Source organism: Eubalaena glacialis, chromosome 9 (assembly GCF_028564815.1).
Source record: "Eubalaena glacialis isolate mEubGla1 chromosome 9, mEubGla1.1.hap2.+ XY, whole genome shotgun sequence".
Taxonomy (NCBI): Eukaryota; Metazoa; Chordata; class Mammalia; order Artiodactyla; family Balaenidae; genus Eubalaena; species Eubalaena glacialis.
The window spans coordinates 116,406,943-116,423,929 of record NC_083724.1 but is presented as its reverse complement, the minus strand read 5'-3'; the positions used below and the strand labels follow the sequence as shown (position 1 = coordinate 116,423,929).

General features: G+C 54.0%; 1 protein-coding gene across 2 annotated transcripts; it reads left to right on the top strand.

Annotated features, from left to right (window-relative positions):
• Positions 1 to 4,772: 4,772 nt before the first annotated feature.
• On the top strand, positions 4,773 to 13,471 carry SOX7 (SRY-box transcription factor 7). Of its 2 annotated transcripts, XR_009702105.1 has the most exons (4): positions 4,773 to 4,852; positions 6,873 to 7,333; positions 10,735 to 12,089; positions 12,253 to 13,471. XR_009702105.1 is itself a non-coding variant. In XM_061200758.1 (3 exons), the coding sequence occupies exons 2-3, from the start codon at positions 7,096 to 7,098 to the stop codon at positions 11,661 to 11,663; spliced, it is 1,167 nt and encodes a 388-aa protein (XP_061056741.1). In that variant the 5' UTR covers positions 4,773 to 4,852; positions 6,873 to 7,095; the 3' UTR covers positions 11,664 to 13,471. The 2 variants fall into 2 exon arrangements, 1 of the variants encoding a protein (XP_061056741.1); XM_061200758.1 differs by having other exon boundaries at positions 10,735 to 13,471.
• The last annotated feature ends 3,516 nt before the right edge of the window (positions 13,472 to 16,987 follow it).

The following is a 16,987-nucleotide window of genomic DNA, read 5'->3' as shown; positions in this document are numbered from 1 at the left end:
TAAGTCATAAAATACCATGAAGCTTTTGCTTTGTTTGTGGAACACTCATTCTTGGAGCTGAGCTGACATGTAAGAAATAAACCTCCTCTAAGGCCACCGTGCTAAGAGGAAGGCAAAATAATATGGAAAAGCCATGGATAGACACTCTGGCTAATAGTCCCAGCTTAGCCCAGCCTTTGAGTCATCCCAGCCTTGGTGTCAGACATATGGGTGAAGAAGCTTCCAGATGGTTCCAGCTTCTGACCATTCAAGTTACTCTGAGCCATTCGTGTCTTTCCAGCTGACACCTCAGACATCATGAAGCAGACACCCTTGCTGTACACTGTCAAATTCCTGCCCATAGAGTCACTGAACATAGTAACAGTGGTTGCTTGCACTGCTGCGTTTGGGGTGGTCTGTCACACAGCCATAGATAACTAGAGCACATCTCTTCCCTGATCCCTGTCAGATACTAGCAGAAGTGCAGGGTGAATCGTTCAAGGACCAATTTAAACAGGTAGTGTAAGTGATGTTGAATGAGGGGCGTGTTTCCCAGTGAAGGCTTCATAAAGGGACATCTAACACTGCTGAGACATCCCAACTTTCTGAATGTAAATCCAGGAGCTCTTGAATGGGGTCCCCCCATGAGCTGCTGTGGGCAACTCCCTTTGACACTCGTGGGGAGCGAGGCTATTGAAGTCAGCCCTCGTGTTGCCCAACTAGCCAGCCCACTGTGCGCTGTGCCCTTCTGTCCTCCCTCACTCCCTCCCTTCTCTTTTCCCTCCATCTTTCCTCTTTTATTGAGTGCCCATTACATGCCACACATTATTTTAGGTTCCGGGGTGTCAGCGCTGAGTGTATATTAACCATGTCTCTTATTGTCTGCGTGCTGATGATTTGACACCTGGGGCCTTGCTGACTCTGGAGGGGCCGCCCCTCCCAGGGCCAGCTCCTTCCCAGAGCAGTAAACAACTTGCTGGCTAGTGCACTTCTCAAGTCTAAACCCACACCCTAACCACCTCCTTTAAGGAGCGCTCGCACTCTGGGCCACTATCCACCTGCCCTAATCACCCCAAGGCCGGTTACCAGACAACCAGGAACAGCCCCATACTCCAGAGACCACCCAAATTATTCAGCCTAGCCAATCCTAAGCCTGATTTGCCTCCCTCACTCGTTCCTTCCTGAGGAAACCGTAATAAAATCTCTTGCCCGGTCTCCCCACCCCCAGTGCTTCCCCACGTGGTCCCCATAGTGTGGTGCGCCCTGCTTGGGAGCTGAGTAACTAGCCTTTCAATGGCAATTGACTCCTTGTCTATTGGCCTTACTATACCTCAAATTTTCTCTTCATATACTACATTTTAAGACAGAATGACACCCAGTCCCTGCCCTAAAGGAACTTAAAAGTTAGTGGTAGTGGGAGCCTTAGCCCAGTAGGGCCGGCAGCCTTCTGTTTCGTGCCGTGTGCACTGCTTATGCGGGTGTGGTCACCTGTGAAATCTCCGCCGTCACGCACGTCTGTGCGCTACTCTGTGGGCACACTGTACTTCAATGAACATCTGATTAAAAAAACAAAACGTAAAATAATGGTAGCTTGAAATCTGCCCATTAAAGCAGTCTCATAAGCCAAACAAGTGTCCTTGGTTTCTCACAGCAGAATTGTTGGCTGATGACAGACTGCTCCTGATGAGATCGCCATCAGTCCTGCCTCACGTCACTCAGTATCCTGACATGTGTGCACCTCGGCTCAGAATAGACTTACTTTCCATTTTGTATTATTTACAGGCGGTTTCTAGTCAATTTCTCTTCTTCCTCTTAGGCATCTGGAAAGAAGAGGCAATAGGATTAAAGAGATCGAACATACGTCCTTAAACCAACTCTTAGTTTTTCTTGTCATCTGTTGGTTTTTCCATTTAAATTTGTCAGAATTTAACTTCTGACCAATTAAATAAAGATCGTTTCAGCGCAGTAATCCTGCACACGTGCTCCCTTACAGAAGGAAATCTGATCATTGTTCAGAGTGGAGCGGGAGAAAATGAATGTAGCAAAGGTTTGTTCTTGGCTTGGAACTCTCCTGGCCCTCAGGGCTAGGAGGAAGCAAACACAAATCCCAGGATGAGCAGAGCTTACCTCGGTGCTGTCCTGTGTGCACACAGCACAGGCAAGCCCGTCATTGGTTCACTGGGCCTCCGAGGCTCTCTACCCTGTGCACTGGCTAAGAGACTTGCTCAGATGTGCTCAGCCAGTAGTGGCAGATGGGACTGGACTTATGTCTTCTGGCTCTAAGTCAGGATCTATCCACCATTCACTGGGAGACATGACTGATCAGAGACGAGCACACACATGTAGAGAGGGCATTGTATAGTAACCAGAAAGTCTGATCTGGGGAACTTGGGTTTCTCCACCCCAGTGTTTTGTTACTATAAAGTCCCTCTTACAAAAGAGTTTTGATGTTGCCAGGGGGTCTACACTACCCATGCTCAGAAGCAATGTCATCTGAAAATCCTATTCCTTTCCTCCTAGTCCCCTGTAGAAAAGCTCTTAAACCTAAGACACCGTGAAACTCTGTCCAGGTGTCCTTGTGTCCACTCAGGTAAACCCCCAGATATATCTTAAATCTCTGCTGTGTGGTTTAATCCCCCCGAATTATTCTAAATCTGAGACCTTGACGAATTTCTCCTAAATGACTATGAAGAGATTTCTGTGGGTTGAAAGAGAGGAACTCTGCTTCTTGGAGGGAAGCCAGGCGCGGGGCCGGGTTGGGTGCGTGGAGGGGAGAGGAGAGGGCAGTCAGCAGGCCTGGACGAGGTCTCCTGGCTCTCCAGCATGCACCTTACCCGTGGCCAACAGGGTTTACCCATTTGCTTTTCACCTTACCTTGAACTTCCAGTGCCCTTTGGATGAGGAAAGGTCCAGTGGAACTTGAGCGATGGGTCTGGAAGGGCACACAAGCAGGGGGAGACACAGCAGCTGGTTAGAAGCCCTTCTCTCTGGCGTGGGGCTCTGCTTTGAGCTGGAAGCTGACCCGGGGTAGCGCCGGAATGGGGAAGCAGAGACCTGAGGACAAGAGATGTGTATTCAGGTCTCTGCTGTGCCACCTGCCTCATCTGGGAATTGGCTTACTACTACAGCCTGGGCCGCCCAATCCACAGAGGGTTGTACAGAGGCAAGGATGAGCTGGGAATGACCTTTGCAAAGACTGTCAGTCGAGTACAGATAAATCAGTGTGAGCAAAGATGATCGCGGTGATGATGATTTCAGCCACCAGCCAGATGTGAGGGACAAAAAGCAGCAGCAGACCACGTGCACAAAACCGTTGCAGAGAGGAGGGCTGGGAGCCACGGCACCTCCAGCCTGGCACAGCTGCCCGCACGTGGTCCTGCACAGGGCTCCAGTGCCAGAGGCCAGGGCTGGAATCGGGTTGAGGCAGGAATGTGTGCCCTACTCCCTTCTTTCTCCTTCCCCTAGAATCACCGAAACTCTTCAGTTTGGAATAGAATAAGGAAAGCTCCTCACGGGGAAAATTTTGTGGGCTCGACCCTATTAATTTTATATTTAGAATTCCATCCATTCATTACTTTACAATATTTCACAGTTATTTAAGTGTACGAGGTTCTTTCACAAACACCACATCAGTAATCCTGTATTATCACCATTTTACTGGTGAAGAAACCGAGGCTGAGATCAGCTGAATGAATGATCATCACACTGCTAGAAACTTGAGGCAACCGGTTTCTGACTTCAAGTCCTGTGTTCCTGTAAACCCTGTTCAGTGAACTACAGACCGAAATGAAGGTGGGAGGGAGGGGAGAGAGAGGGGAAGGGAGGAGAGGGGGGGATATTAGAAAGGGAAGTGGGGAGGGAGGGAAGGAGGGGAGAAGAGAAGTACAGAAGAAGGAAAGGGAAAAAGCAAAGGAAAGAAAAAAGTCATTTGAGAAAGAGAGCAGCGTTCACACAATACACACCGCAAGAGTAAGACTCAGTCTGTGGGCAGGCAGGCCCACTGTGCCCCCGAATCGTCACACGCGGACCCGCCGCTCTACTCTCCATGTCTGCGGGAACCCCCATCCCATCCCGCTGCGGGTCCAAGCACCCGCAGGACTGGGCACCGCAGCCCCATAAGTTTCGACCCTTCTTGGCACGGTTGCTCTCGAATTCACCGCGCAGAGTCTCCATTGATGAGCCTCTGCCGGCAACTGGCCGCGGTCCAGGGCCCAGCGCTGGCCAGGCAGGTGTTGGGGATGCCTCGGAGGACGCCAGCACTGACCCTCTCGCTCAGGCCTCCGAGCCCCGGGCTTTGGGGACACTTGAGGTCTATGCGGAGCTCGGCGGACTGAAGGTCGCAGTGACCCAGCATCCCTGAGCGCCGCCCGCGGCAGGGCGCGCTTGCATACAGTTGCCCAGGTGAATCAATGCAAGTGAGTGAAGAAATAAAGGAATGGAGCGAGAGAGAGCCCGGTTCCCTTGTGCACACAGCTCACATGCTCGGGGCGAAGCCCGTGCTGGCGACGTGGAGTTCAACACCCAGGTCCTGCACAGCCCAGGCTCGCGCGCGCTCTCCGGACGAAATGCAAGACATTATTATTGCAGACAACAATCACAACACGTATTCTCTTTGTCCCCGCCCCCGCTGTTTTCTCCATCTTTGCTGTCGGACTCTGGAATCCAACTGGACCGCTCTGCGCTCCCCGCCGCCCGCGCAGCTTCCTAACCTGGCGCCTGGGGGCGGCCCCACCGCGCGCACGCTCTGTTCCGGAACCGCGCACGGAGGGCGCCAGGGGCTGCGAGCCGGGAAGGGCACGCCCACGGCCGGCAAGGGGGCGCTGTCCCCAGAGGCCTCTGACCCTGCGGAGCATCGTCCCGCCCTGGAGCGACGGTGAGGTTAGAAAGGGTAGCAGTCGGTTCCTTCCAGGGGCCCAGGGCTGCCGCGCAAATACCCCTGCGGGGATCCCTTCTCTCCCCCAACAACGAGCTGCACCCCCGGCCGGGCGCGGCCCTAGTTCCCCGCGGTTCCCGGAGCATTCTGGTCTGGGGGTTTTTCTTAAGGAATGTTTGGCAGAGGGGTTCAACACGGGAAACGGCCTAGGCTTCCCAAAGTAGGGAAGTCAGCCTAGACCAAGGACACATTCTCTCCGCAAATCACCCCCTTCCCGCCGGATCCCCGGTGCCAGCCAGCCCCGCCCGCTCCACCTCGGGTTCCAAGATGCTTTCCCGGCTCCCGACACCCACTTTCCAGCCAGCGCTGCGCCGCGCCCCGCGCCCCTCGCTTGTCGCCCTCGGCCCGCGAGAGCGGCGGGTGGAGGGCCCAGGCCTAGGGTGCTGCTACTAGGTCCTGGCTGTAAGGGAGAGGGAAACTACTCAGTCTATTCTCTGTGAAGTCCGGGGCTCTAGAGGTTGAAAGTGGGACTTAAAAACGGAGAAGTTGCACTTCTCCACCCACTTGCCCGGTCTTAGCCGTGGGGCCCGGTCCGGGAGGGCATGTTGCACACGAGGCACCTGTGAACTCAGTCACTGAACGGGGGACCCTGAAATCCAGGGTTAGAAGTTACGGGATGCACGTGAACAGTTATATTAACATCAACCATCGTGTATGTGTGGAGTTTGAGCTTCACACACAGCTCTGTGAGGTCAGTCTTACCATCCTCCTCCTTTTAGGACTGGGAGAGGAGGCCTGGGTCACGCATGGAGTAACCCACCACTGAAGACAGGTCCTGACTGCAGACCCCACGGTCCTCTCCCAGTGCCACCTCCTTTCAGGGTCGCCTCTGCGGAGCCCTGCACGGGGTGGGGGTGGGGGGCACTCAGTAAATATTTGTGGATGGGATTCCAGGATCTCGCCAAGCCTTATGACTGCCCTGTTTTATACAGTAGGATGTGTCTAAGCCGTATCTTCGCACTCATTTATTCATTCACTTATTCTACATTTCCTGAGCGCCTCCTGTGTGCCCGCACTGAAGTGAGAGCCAGGGGAAGAGCCCTACTCACACGAAGCAGCGGGACGCGGAGCTGTCCTCTGAGCAGGGGGTTCTCGTCCGCGAGGGATGGCCCTGAGCTCCCAGCCCGCAGCCCTTCGAGTTGAGCGCAGGCCCAGAACCCGCAGCCCCGTCTACCCTGGGGTGTCAGGAGGAGGGGAACTCGGGAGCTCCCGGGTCGTGCCAAAGCCTAGGGCACGCGGGAGGGGAGGGCCGGGATGACTCTGCTCGGAGGAGAAGAGAGAAAATACGAGAAGGGAATTCCGCGAGCGAAGGGCTAGAGGCGAGGGAGCGGGAGGCCGGGACACCGGAGACCGGGGTGGGATGGGGGTAGAGGTGTGAGAAGAGAGAAATCAGACCAGACGGCAGGGTGAATAAGGGAGAACTGAGGACGCAGACGTGCTCTCCGAGAGCCAGGGAGCCGCGGGGCGTCGAGGGGGCCCGCGGGTGGGCACCGCGGCGACCCCGACGCGGGATCCAGCCCTTGCCAGCTTCTCTGGCCGCCCAAATTGGCTGGGGGCGAGGTTGTCGCCCCTTAGGTCATTTTAGAAAAGCAGTAGGTGTGTTCTATCACAGGCTGGGATTCACGGTCAAAGTCACTCGTGCCCGGCCACCCCCAGCGAAACCTGTTTGGCTTCTATTCTCCGTAGGATTCCACACGCGGGAGGAGCTGGCGGAGCCTGGCCCGGGGAGGCCGCGGCCAGTCGGGACAGGGGGCTGGAGTCCGGCTCCCGCTCCCGGGCCCGGTGACCGCGGGCGGCGCCCGCCTCCCGGCCAGCGGCACCTGAGAGGGGAGCGGGCGGGCCGAGGGGCGGTCCCGGGCCGGCGGGGCGCGGATCCCCGGGAGGGACCTGGGAGGCGGAGGGGCGGGCCGGGGGCGGGCGCGGGGGAAGCGGCCCTCCCTCCCGCCTCCCCTCCCGGCAGGTCGGAGCCGGGACGCGGCGGCCCGGGACGCAGGGAGGGGGCCCGCGTCGAGAAGGAGGGAGGGGCCGCGCCGCCTTCGAGAGTCATTGGAGGACGCGGCCGCCCGAAGCTGATAAATAAGGGGCCGGGCCGCGGCTGCCGGCCAAGCTGGACGCCCCGACCGGTGCGAGGGCCAGGTCAGCGCCGGCCCGTGGACGCGAAGCGAGGCGACCCCCGCGCGGCCATGGCCTCGCTGCTGGGAGCTTACCCGTGGCCCGAGGGGCTCGAGTGCCCGGCCCTGGAAGCCGAGCTGTCGGACGGGCTGTCGCCGCCGGCCGCCCCCCGCCCGCCAGGGGACAAGGGCTCGGAGAGCCGTATCCGGCGGCCCATGAACGCCTTCATGGTGTGGGCCAAGGACGAGAGGAAACGCCTGGCGGTGCAGAACCCGGACCTGCACAACGCGGAGCTCAGCAAGATGCTGGGTGAGCGAGCGGGCGGGGCGCGGCCCGAGGTCGGCGGGCGGGGGGCTGGCGGCTGGGGGCCGGGCGGGATGGGCCAGACCCGGCGTGGGGCGCGCATCGGGGCGAGCGTGGGTGTGCGCTCGGGGACGGGGATTCCGAGCAGGGATGCCCGGACGAGGCCCAAAGTGAACCCGCGCGGCCCTCCGGGGTGGCCGGAGAGGCCCACCCGCGGGGACGGGAGCCGAGTTAGGGGCCCCGCGCGCACAGACGGGCCGGGTCGGAAAGGCCGCGGCCGGGTGCACCGGGCGTTCGCTAGGCATTCCGGAGCGGGAAAACCCCTCATGCCCTGAACTCCCCCGCGGGCGCAATCGCAGAGGGTGGTCGTAACTCTCCTTAACGAATATTCGTGAAGAGAGACCTTGCGGGAACGCATTCCTGCTTTACCTTAATTATTAAACCGACAGCAAAGGGGACTTGATTCGAGCCTCTGTTTCTCAGTCTCAGGAGTGTAGAAAATTTGATTCGGATGCTTAGCGCGGCCAGTGTGGGTCTGTCCTGGAGCCCGGCCGCTTCTCGCGGGCTGCTGTGCGGTCCCAGCCCCGGCGGCGGCGGCGGGACTGGGGCCAGGGACAAGCCAGGCCCAGGAGCCTAGAGAGAAGATGTTCTCGGGGGTTTCTTCTCTCTCCCTTGTCAGAAGCTGAGCATGTATCACCTCCGCCCAACTCCTAACGTCTTTGCCCTTCAACGTGGTTTTTATTCATTTCGACGGATGGGAACTTTTCAAAGCACTTTGTGTGCCCAGCGGGCGCCAGGCCCTGTGAGAAGGGACAGTGTGTGGTCACCCGAGGCTGGCCCTGCCCTCTGCAACCCCACCCGGCCCAGACTGCAGCCTTTTTCCTTTTTCCGTTGGAGCTCGGGGCACCTTCCCCAGATCCATGGAGTGAGGGCTGACACCCACCTTTGTGCGGGCTAAAGCCACAGGCCCTCCGGCGGAAAGGGTCCTCCTGCAGTTAGGCGCCCTTTCAAAGCAGCTGATGGAGTGCTGGTCTCAAAGAGCCTCCTACCCCCCGGCCCAGCCCCCTGGCTAGCTGTGCCCAGGATGAATTAGTGGGCCAGTGTCTTAGTGAGCCCCTTCCCCCGTAAAAAATATTTTAAATCATACTTTATACTGTGTTGGCATAAAGAAACATATATTAATATATACAATAGTAAAACATTTCTTCAAGCAAAATGTTTACATTTTTCTTCAGATTTCCAAAGAAATGAAAACACCTTTTTTGTTTGTGGGCCCCTAAAAGTTTTTTTTTTTTTTTTTTTTGGTGTGCCCAGGTGCCATGCCTTTTGCCCAAGCACAGCTCTTGTGACCAGGATAGAGCAGGCCCAGGCCAGGGATGGGAGAACTCAAGCTGGGGAGCCTTGCAGGATTAGGGCTGCCTGCTCTCAGGGAGAGGACAGGCAAAGGGACTTGGGTGACAAACGCTTCCTGTGAGCTGATCCTTGTTGGCAGTTGGCACTTAGGCTTCCAGAGGTTACAGTGCATTTTGCAGGAAAGACACGGATTCCTTCCTGCTTAACCACACGCCCCTGGCACCAGGCAGAGGAAACCAACATGGTGTTGCTTTGAAAGATGTGGACTTTCTACACCTGCTAGTAGGGGAGCAGCAAGATGATCTATTTCCACCCCAAGCCCATGATCTCGCCCAGCCCTTTCCTTTCTGACTTAGGAAAGGGAAGGGGCTGAACGTGAGAGCCCAGACTTTTTTGACTATTAGCTCTGCAATCTTTAACATTAAAAACTTCACCCAGTAGCGCTGGTGTTTTTTATGTTATGGGTGAGAAAGCAGGTAAAGACAGTTACACATTTAGTGGTTTTAAAAATGAACCCATATTTTATGAATACTACAATATCCAGGTACACTTAGAAACTAGAGTCACATTTTATATTCAGTCCATAGTCAGGGTGTGGGTGTATCTGGGTCTTAGGCCTCTTGCCACGACTGTGGCCTCAGCCACACTCTGGAAACTAATCACCAACCCCAAGTCTGGAGTTCCTGACACTTTTCATGTTGCCTTTTTAAGTGCGAGCTAATTGTATTAATTGACAAGTCTGTCGGAATAGTTATAAACTTTCATCCCAACAGGAGAACGCCTTGAATAATTACCCTCCTCCAGCCCCCTCTGTGGACCCGGCACACATGGCCAGCCAGTACACAGCTCTGGACTCGGCCCTGTGCAGAGTGCTCTGGGTGGGAGATGTGGCCCCTTTCCTTCCAGGGCTTGGAGGCGGGAGCTGCCCTCTGGGCTAGTTTGTCTCAGACTTCAGGATACAGTAGAGTCATGGGAGAACTTGTCAAGTTATAGAATCCCAAGCCCACCCTAGGAGGTAACAATCTAAGGGGTCCAGAAGCAGCCTTTAGAAAATCTGCAGCAGGAGGGATGTGCAATGTACTTTGAGAGAGAAAGAGATACTCAAGCGATTCACAAAACAACACGTAAGTGAATAAGGATGAATAGAAAATACACGTAAAACCAGCATTTTCGCACCAGTGGGATACACGTGTGCGATGCTTCTTCAGGAGAGAGTTTTGAGTTGCGTAACATCGCAATATATTTTTTATAGTGAGGAAAACAGAGACCAGGGGAAGGTAAGGGATTTGCTTCTGTACAGGGAGTCAGTGGCTGAGCAGGTGCCCCCTGCCATGGTCAGAGGGTCCTAAGTAGACAACCGGAAGCCATAGCTTGTGTGCGTGTGCGTGCGTGTTGCATGCAGTAGGGTCCTATTTGACCTTCAGATGTAAGGGATACTCCTCTGATGCCCTAAGTGAGATCCTGTAATTTACGTCCATCTGTAAAACTATTGACTGAGCCTGAGTTCCCTGACAAGAAGGCCTGTGAGATTTATGCCACAAATAAATATTATAGTATCACTTCCTGATGGGGCAGCGATAGTCGAGGAAGACAGAGTTTTCACTAAAATGCACAAATGATTAGCACTGACCCTCAAAGGGTAAAGGCAGCCCAAATCAATGTTGTAGTCGTGACATGTTTTTGTCCTGTCGGTGACGTTGGGTCAGGTGGGCCTTTCACCGAGAATCCCACACTGTTGATACGTTCGCGTTATCTGGTGGCTTTGACAGGAGAGGTGCCAGTGACTGTGTGCCTAGTTGGTACGAGCGCCTTGGGGCGTGCAAGCGGGAGAGGTTGGTCTGGCCTCACTGTGCGTGCAGGACGTGGGCTGGGAAGAGGATGCGAGGAGTGCGGTGCGTCCTGTGCGGAGGGGGGACCGCGAGGTGGGAGACTGGGGACCGAGGCGGCCGGCGTGTGCATGTGCGATGCTCCGAGGCCCGAGCCGGAGACAGGTGCACGGGCCGCCCCGAGCCGCGCAGAGGCTGAACGCGGCCTTCTCTGACTTGTGTGAGCAGGAAAGTCGTGGAAGGCGCTGACACTGTCCCAGAAGAGGCCCTACGTGGACGAGGCCGAGCGGCTGCGCCTGCAGCACATGCAGGACTATCCCAACTACAAGTACCGGCCGCGCAGGAAGAAGCAGGCCAAGCGCCTGTGCAAGCGCGTGGACCCCGGCTTCCTGCTCAGCTCGCTCTCCCGCGACCAGAACGCCCTGCCCGAGAAGCGGGGCGGCGGCCGGGGGGCGCCGGGGGAGAAGGAGGACAGGGGTGAGTACTCCCCGGGCTCCGCGCTGCCCGGCCTGCGGGGCTGCTTCCACGAGGGCCCGGCCGGCGGCGGCGGCGGCGGCACCCCGGGCAGCGTGGACGCCTATCCCTACGGGCTGCCCACCCCGCCGGAGATGTCGCCCCTGGACGTGCTGGAGCCGGAGCAGAGCTTCTTCTCCTCCCCCTGCCAGGAGGAGCATGCGCACTCCCGCCGCATCCCCCACCTGCCCGGACCCCCCTACTCTCCGGAGTACGCCCCCAGCCCTCTCCACTGCGGCCATCCCCTGGGCTCCCTGGCCCTCGGCCAGTCCTCGGGCGTCTCTATGATGCCCACCGTGCCCGGCTGCCCCCCGTCTCCTGCCTATTACTCACCAGCCGCCTACCCGCCTCTCCACTCCAACCTCCACGCCCACCTGGGCCAGCTCTCCCCGCCTCCCGAGCACCCCGGCTTCGACGCCCTGGATCAGCTGAGCCAGGTGGAACTCCTGGGGGACATGGATCGCAATGAGTTCGACCAGTACTTGAACACTCCTGGCCACCCAGACTCTGCCGCCGGGGCCGGGGCCCTCAGCGGGCAGGGCCCGGTCTCGCAGGTGACACCGACGGGCCCCACGGAGACCAGCCTCATCTCCGTGCTGGCTGATGCCACGGCCACGTATTACAACAGCTACAGCGTGTCATAGAGCCCGGGGCAGCCCGGCCGGCCCGGCCTGGTCGCAGCTTCTCCTTCCCGCGCGGAGCGGAGCTGATGCGCAGCGCCCCGGGGTGGGCAGGTCTGCGCTGCCGACCGGCTCTGCGGATCCAGGGCCCCTCCGCCCGCCCCCTTCCCCGCCCGCCCCACCCCGCCCCGCCCCGCCCCGCCCCGCCCCGCCCCGCCCCGCCCCCTGCAGCCTGCGTTTTGAGTATATTCCTTCAAATGAGTTTTCATTGGCCACACCCTGGGAATCAGGCCCGGTCGTGGCTGAAAGACGCTGTTTCCCGGGAGAATTTTCACTGACCTCTCCTCCCAGTCCCGGAAACAAATTCGGGAAAAGCCCAGAAGCATTCGCATCTCTCCTGCTTCTGACACAGCCGCAGGGGTACAGCCGTCCTGACCTTTGGTCGTCCAGGTGAGGAGAGCCCTGGGCTAAGATTCAGGGGACCCGGGATCCAATCCCAATTCTGCCTCAGGGGGCTGGTGAAACCCGACTCCCCTCCCCTCCCCTTCCAGCCCATCCCCCCCATCTGTAGAGTGAGGGACGGACTCCGCATCTAAGGTCCCCTCTGCTCCAGGGTTTTCTGATTTAGGATTCTCTCGAGGCTAACACAGGAAGATGAAGTTGGCCTCAGTGAGCTCATTCACGTGCAACCTGGTGACGATTCCATGCACAGCCCAAGGACACCAGGCTGCTGCACTTGGTCACAGTCTTCCAATATGATCATAGTCTTCCAAAAGGACGCTTTGAGAAAGAACACTCACCTTGATTTGGGAAATTAACCCCTGGGGTTAACTGCATCACTGAAAATGAGATTGAATTCAAGATTTAAAAAAAAAAAAAAAGCAAACATTTTTTTTAGACAAGTTCTTTTTTTATTACACACACATTTCAAGAGAATATACACAGCCTGAATATATACAGTGTGTGTGAGACACACACAGCACACACATCTCCACGCACAGCCTGAATCAGACACTCTTTGCTGTCCTTGGCAGCTTCTCGTCAACCCTCTGTTCCTAACAACCCAAAGAGCAGGGAACTGGAAAAGAATTTCAGCACAGTAGCATCACTTTCTTCCAATCTGAATGTGTTGATTTCTTGAGCAAAATTTCATCACGCTCTCCCTTCTGCAGATGCAAAAGGATCTTCCTTCCTGCTGTCTCCATCTCCCTTTCCTGGAATTTCTTTTTTCTCTTCCTTTCTGCTCGTTCTCCACCCCTGAATTGGCCACTAGTTCAAAGATCCCTTGACTTAAAATTGCAGGCATGATTCCTATGGCAGAAATGGGAATTTGTTCTCCTCACCAGCCAGCTGGTTCTTTGGGTAACATCTTCAGCCCACACATCAAAGGAGCTTCCCTTTATTATACTTACTTCCCAAAGAACAGAAATGCACTGTGATTCAGAAAATATTTCTGAGCCCTGACCCCATCCCCAAAGCATTTCCATCCTTCCCCCAAGCCTCCTTTGAAGGAACATACCTATCACTGTGCTAAAAGACAGTTGTTTGTCTTTTGATTTCAGCATATTATTGCCTGTATGAAATATGTAAGTGTTTTATATATTCTCCTATTAGTTTCACCTTATATTTCATATTGTTGAAAGATCCTTTTTTTTTTTTCCTTCCAAGGAGTCCTCTTGTAAAATCTCTTATGTGATTAATCTTTATGCTATTACTGTATATGACATTTGGTAATAAATAGTAAATCATGGACAATATGATTGGTGCAGTCCAGAATGTATGTTAATAATCTTATAAAACATTATCACAGACATTAAGCTAAACTGTTCCATTTTCTGTAAGAACTACACATGCTTTGGAATGGTTGTAGATATTGATTTGTCTAAAATATTTAATTTAAATAAACGTTTTTGTACCGTGACCATTCTATCATTCGAAATACAGTTTTGCAAAAAGAAAAAGTTTTCAAGGGAGGCGTAGGTATTATGCCCAGTGCGCCTTCCAGTATTGGTCAAAATGTTTTCTCCCTCAACTTTTTTATTTTAAAAAGTTATCTTGTAGGAGTGGTTGGTTTTATTTTATGAGTTATGGTAAAGAGATAAAGCCTAATTTTACACCTTAGAAACACTGTTGTTGGCATTGATATTGAAAGAAAAGATGGATTCATAGCCTACTTGCAAAACAGTTTTCTCCTCGGGAGGGATGACTTCACACTTGTAAAGTGGAATGAGGTGGCTGTCAGGCTGTCTCAGGATGGGAGGTAGTGCCCAATTATTTGCTTCCTTAAGGCTACCACATTTTCCCCTTCTTTTTGAAATCATCCTTTGAAGAATATTTAGATTGCCCTCTTTACTATGCATTTATAGATGTGGTATTACAAGAATCGTGTGCTCTCAAAGCTCCGTGGAGTGTTGTGGAGAAGACAGGGGAGCACAAGTTTGTGTAATTTAATTAAAGGATATAGCATCTTGTGAGGTTTAGGATGAAAATCCCAGCCAAAAAGTGCCTGGAAAAAACCTGATGATCCCTCAGTCCCCAGGCAGGTCACCGTGTCTGGCTCTTCTCTGCAGGGAAGCCGTTGTAACTTGTTTATGTCAGTAGTAGCCTTGTGTTCTTCCAGGGCCTCTGGGCCAAGGAGTAGGTCTTGGGAGGGTCCGCACAGGCAGACGTTCATCCTGCAAATTTGATCGTAATCTCTCGTCATTACTTTAATAGCACTTTATAGATGTAGGGAGTTTTACAGCAAGTTTTATGGTCTGTTTCTCATCCCCAGCCCCAGGTGGGGCCCGTCATCACCCCACCCCATCGCAGAGTCAGGAACACTGAGGCCCAGGGTGGGAGGTAACACCCTGGAGTCACCCTACCAGCGGAGACTGAGGTTTCAGCACTTTGTCAGATGCATCTGCTGGCGGTGGAACAGTCTCCCAGCTGAGTCTCCCAGCTCCTTTTATAGAGCTTCACCAGGCATGGGATTACATACGGCCCATTCGTACCTCTCACAGCCCAGGGAAAGAGGATGGACAAAGAGGAAATGGCAGGGCCGGTGTTAGATGACCCCCGAATTCCTTGCTGCTCAGGCCCACCAGCATGGCCGCTGACAGTGGCCGTCTGCGGGGTCATCAGCTGGCGGGAGGGCTTGTCATGCGGCGTCTGCTGGCCTTGTCTGTGTGTCAGCGTCCGGCCCTGGACGCTGCCAGATGGGCGTGTTTCATTCCAGGCCACACTGTGCAGGGTGGGGGCGTTGTCCCTGCCTCTGGGAGGGCAGGAAACTGGCAGGCGGCAGGGTGCTCTCTCACTTTTGCTCAGCTATGAGTGAAACAGTCATGCCCGGAAGCCGGGGGTATTTCAGAGTTTTAGCTGCCCATCCCGGGGACCCAACTCCCACCCCCCTCCACCCCCACCCCGTCCCCGGTGACAAAAGCACTTTTGGCTTTGGCTGATGGGAATTGATGGGTGTGCACAGTTATGAGTTGTTTTTCTAAAACATAGATGTTACCACGTCACGCTTTTCCTTAAGACCCTTCAGTGCCTGTGTGTCACCCACGGCACACAGGGTGAGTGCAGTGGTGGGTCCACAGGGAACCAGCGAGGTTCCTGGGTGCTGGGAGGGTGCTGTGTTCACATGGCCAGCCCCCCGCCCCTCCCCCACAGTGTACCTACTGCACGGAAGGCCTATTGTTCTCTGAAAATGCTCTCTTTTCCCATGCTTCCATGCCTTTCCCAGCGCTATTCCCCGACCAGGGAGACCCTCACTCCCATCACCTGTCTGATGACATCCCACCCACATTCCAGATCCAGATCAGACATCCCTACCTGTGCAGGCAGAGGGGCGGGTCACTCTCCTCCCTGAGCTCCCACAGGACTTGAGCACATCTGGCACTTATCCAGATCATCTATCCATCCATCCATCTATCCATCCATCCATTCACCCATCCACCCACTTCACCTACCCATCTCTCTATCATCTTTCCATCCATCCACCCACCCACTTATCCATCTGTCAATTATCTATCTATATCATCTATTGATATTTTAATTCTCAAAAGAGACACAGTCTTTGTAGAAAGTTTAGGAAAAAAAAACATCATAGAGAAAAAAATAAATCATCTATTGTCAACAACCTAGAGAGACATTACTGGTAATTTTTTTACACATATCCACCAAGTCTTTTTTGTTTGTCTGTCTATAGCTCTACATATACACATGTCTTTGATAATAGACATTTTTATTCATTAATATTAAATAAACATTTTTCTATGTTCTTAAACTTTTTCTGCAAAAGGTGTTTTCTTTGCGGTTGAAAAATCAATAAGAAAAAATTTCAGAAAAAGAGAAAAATTACCCACTCCATGACCTTGACATAACTATTTTCTTTTTTTTAAATTAAAAAGAATTTTTTTTTGGCTGTGCTGTGTGGCTTGCAGGATCTTAGTTCCCCAACAAGGGATCAAACCCATGTCCTTGGCAGTTAAATGGCGGAGTCCTAACCACTGGACCACCAGGTAATTCCCAACATAACTATTTTCAACATACTCATTTTTGTATACTGAACTCCCCAGTCCTGTATTCATGTGTTCAAGACACAGATACCATTGGTTTTTGGCTTTATCCTTTCATCATCCTATTATAGAAGTTTTGCCACATTGATATCTGTCTTCATATTTATCATTTTTGATGGTAGCACAGTACTTCAGTGCATGAATGTGGTTTAATTTATTTGACCATCCCCTTGCTATCAGATAACTAAGTTGTTGCATTTTCATTTTCGCCATTATAAATAGCACTGCAGTGAACATTTACTTGTTTCTGTCCTTGGCTAGATTCCCAGTGGGGTATCACAGGTCTAAGCTATGATGAACAAGTTTACAGTTTTTGATCAGACTGCTTGTTTGTTGGCCCTCCCAGCACATCTCAGCTGGCTGTCGAGGCACAAGATGACTCCATGCAATTCCCAGAATGAACTCATTCCTACCAGGAAGAAGGAAAACTCCTGAAGACTGTTTATAACTAACTCGAATCTGACTATGCTCAGTGGGCTTCCCCTGTCATGGTGGCTTGTCTTCCTGAGGACCAGTTATGTGCTTGCTGCTGGCTTCACTGGCACATTGGAGGTGTTCCTTTCCTCAAGTGCCATGGTAGATGGCACACCCTTCCATCTACATCAGCTTACTCTATGGGGGACAGGCTTCCTCTGTTGGTCAGCACGGGAACCGGCTTGGTCCCCGGCGCCCCCTGGAGCGCAGAGCAGCTGGCTGCATTCACAGGGCGCGCGGAGCTCCAGGTAGCGGGAAAGCATCTGGAAAGAGCCGGAACTCAGGGCAGGGGTGTGACCTCACCCCATCACTGGA

Excerpts from the sequence above, each read along its gene's own strand:
- SOX7 (XM_061200758.1), top strand. The coding sequence starts at position 7,096 with ATGGCCTCGCTGCTGGGAGCTTACCCGTGGCCCGAGGGGCTCGAGTGC. Across the intron at positions 7,334-10,734 it reads GGAGCTCAGCAAGATGCTGG|GAAAGTCGTGGAAGGCGCTG; the intron begins GTGAGCGAGCGG and ends TTGTGTGAGCAG.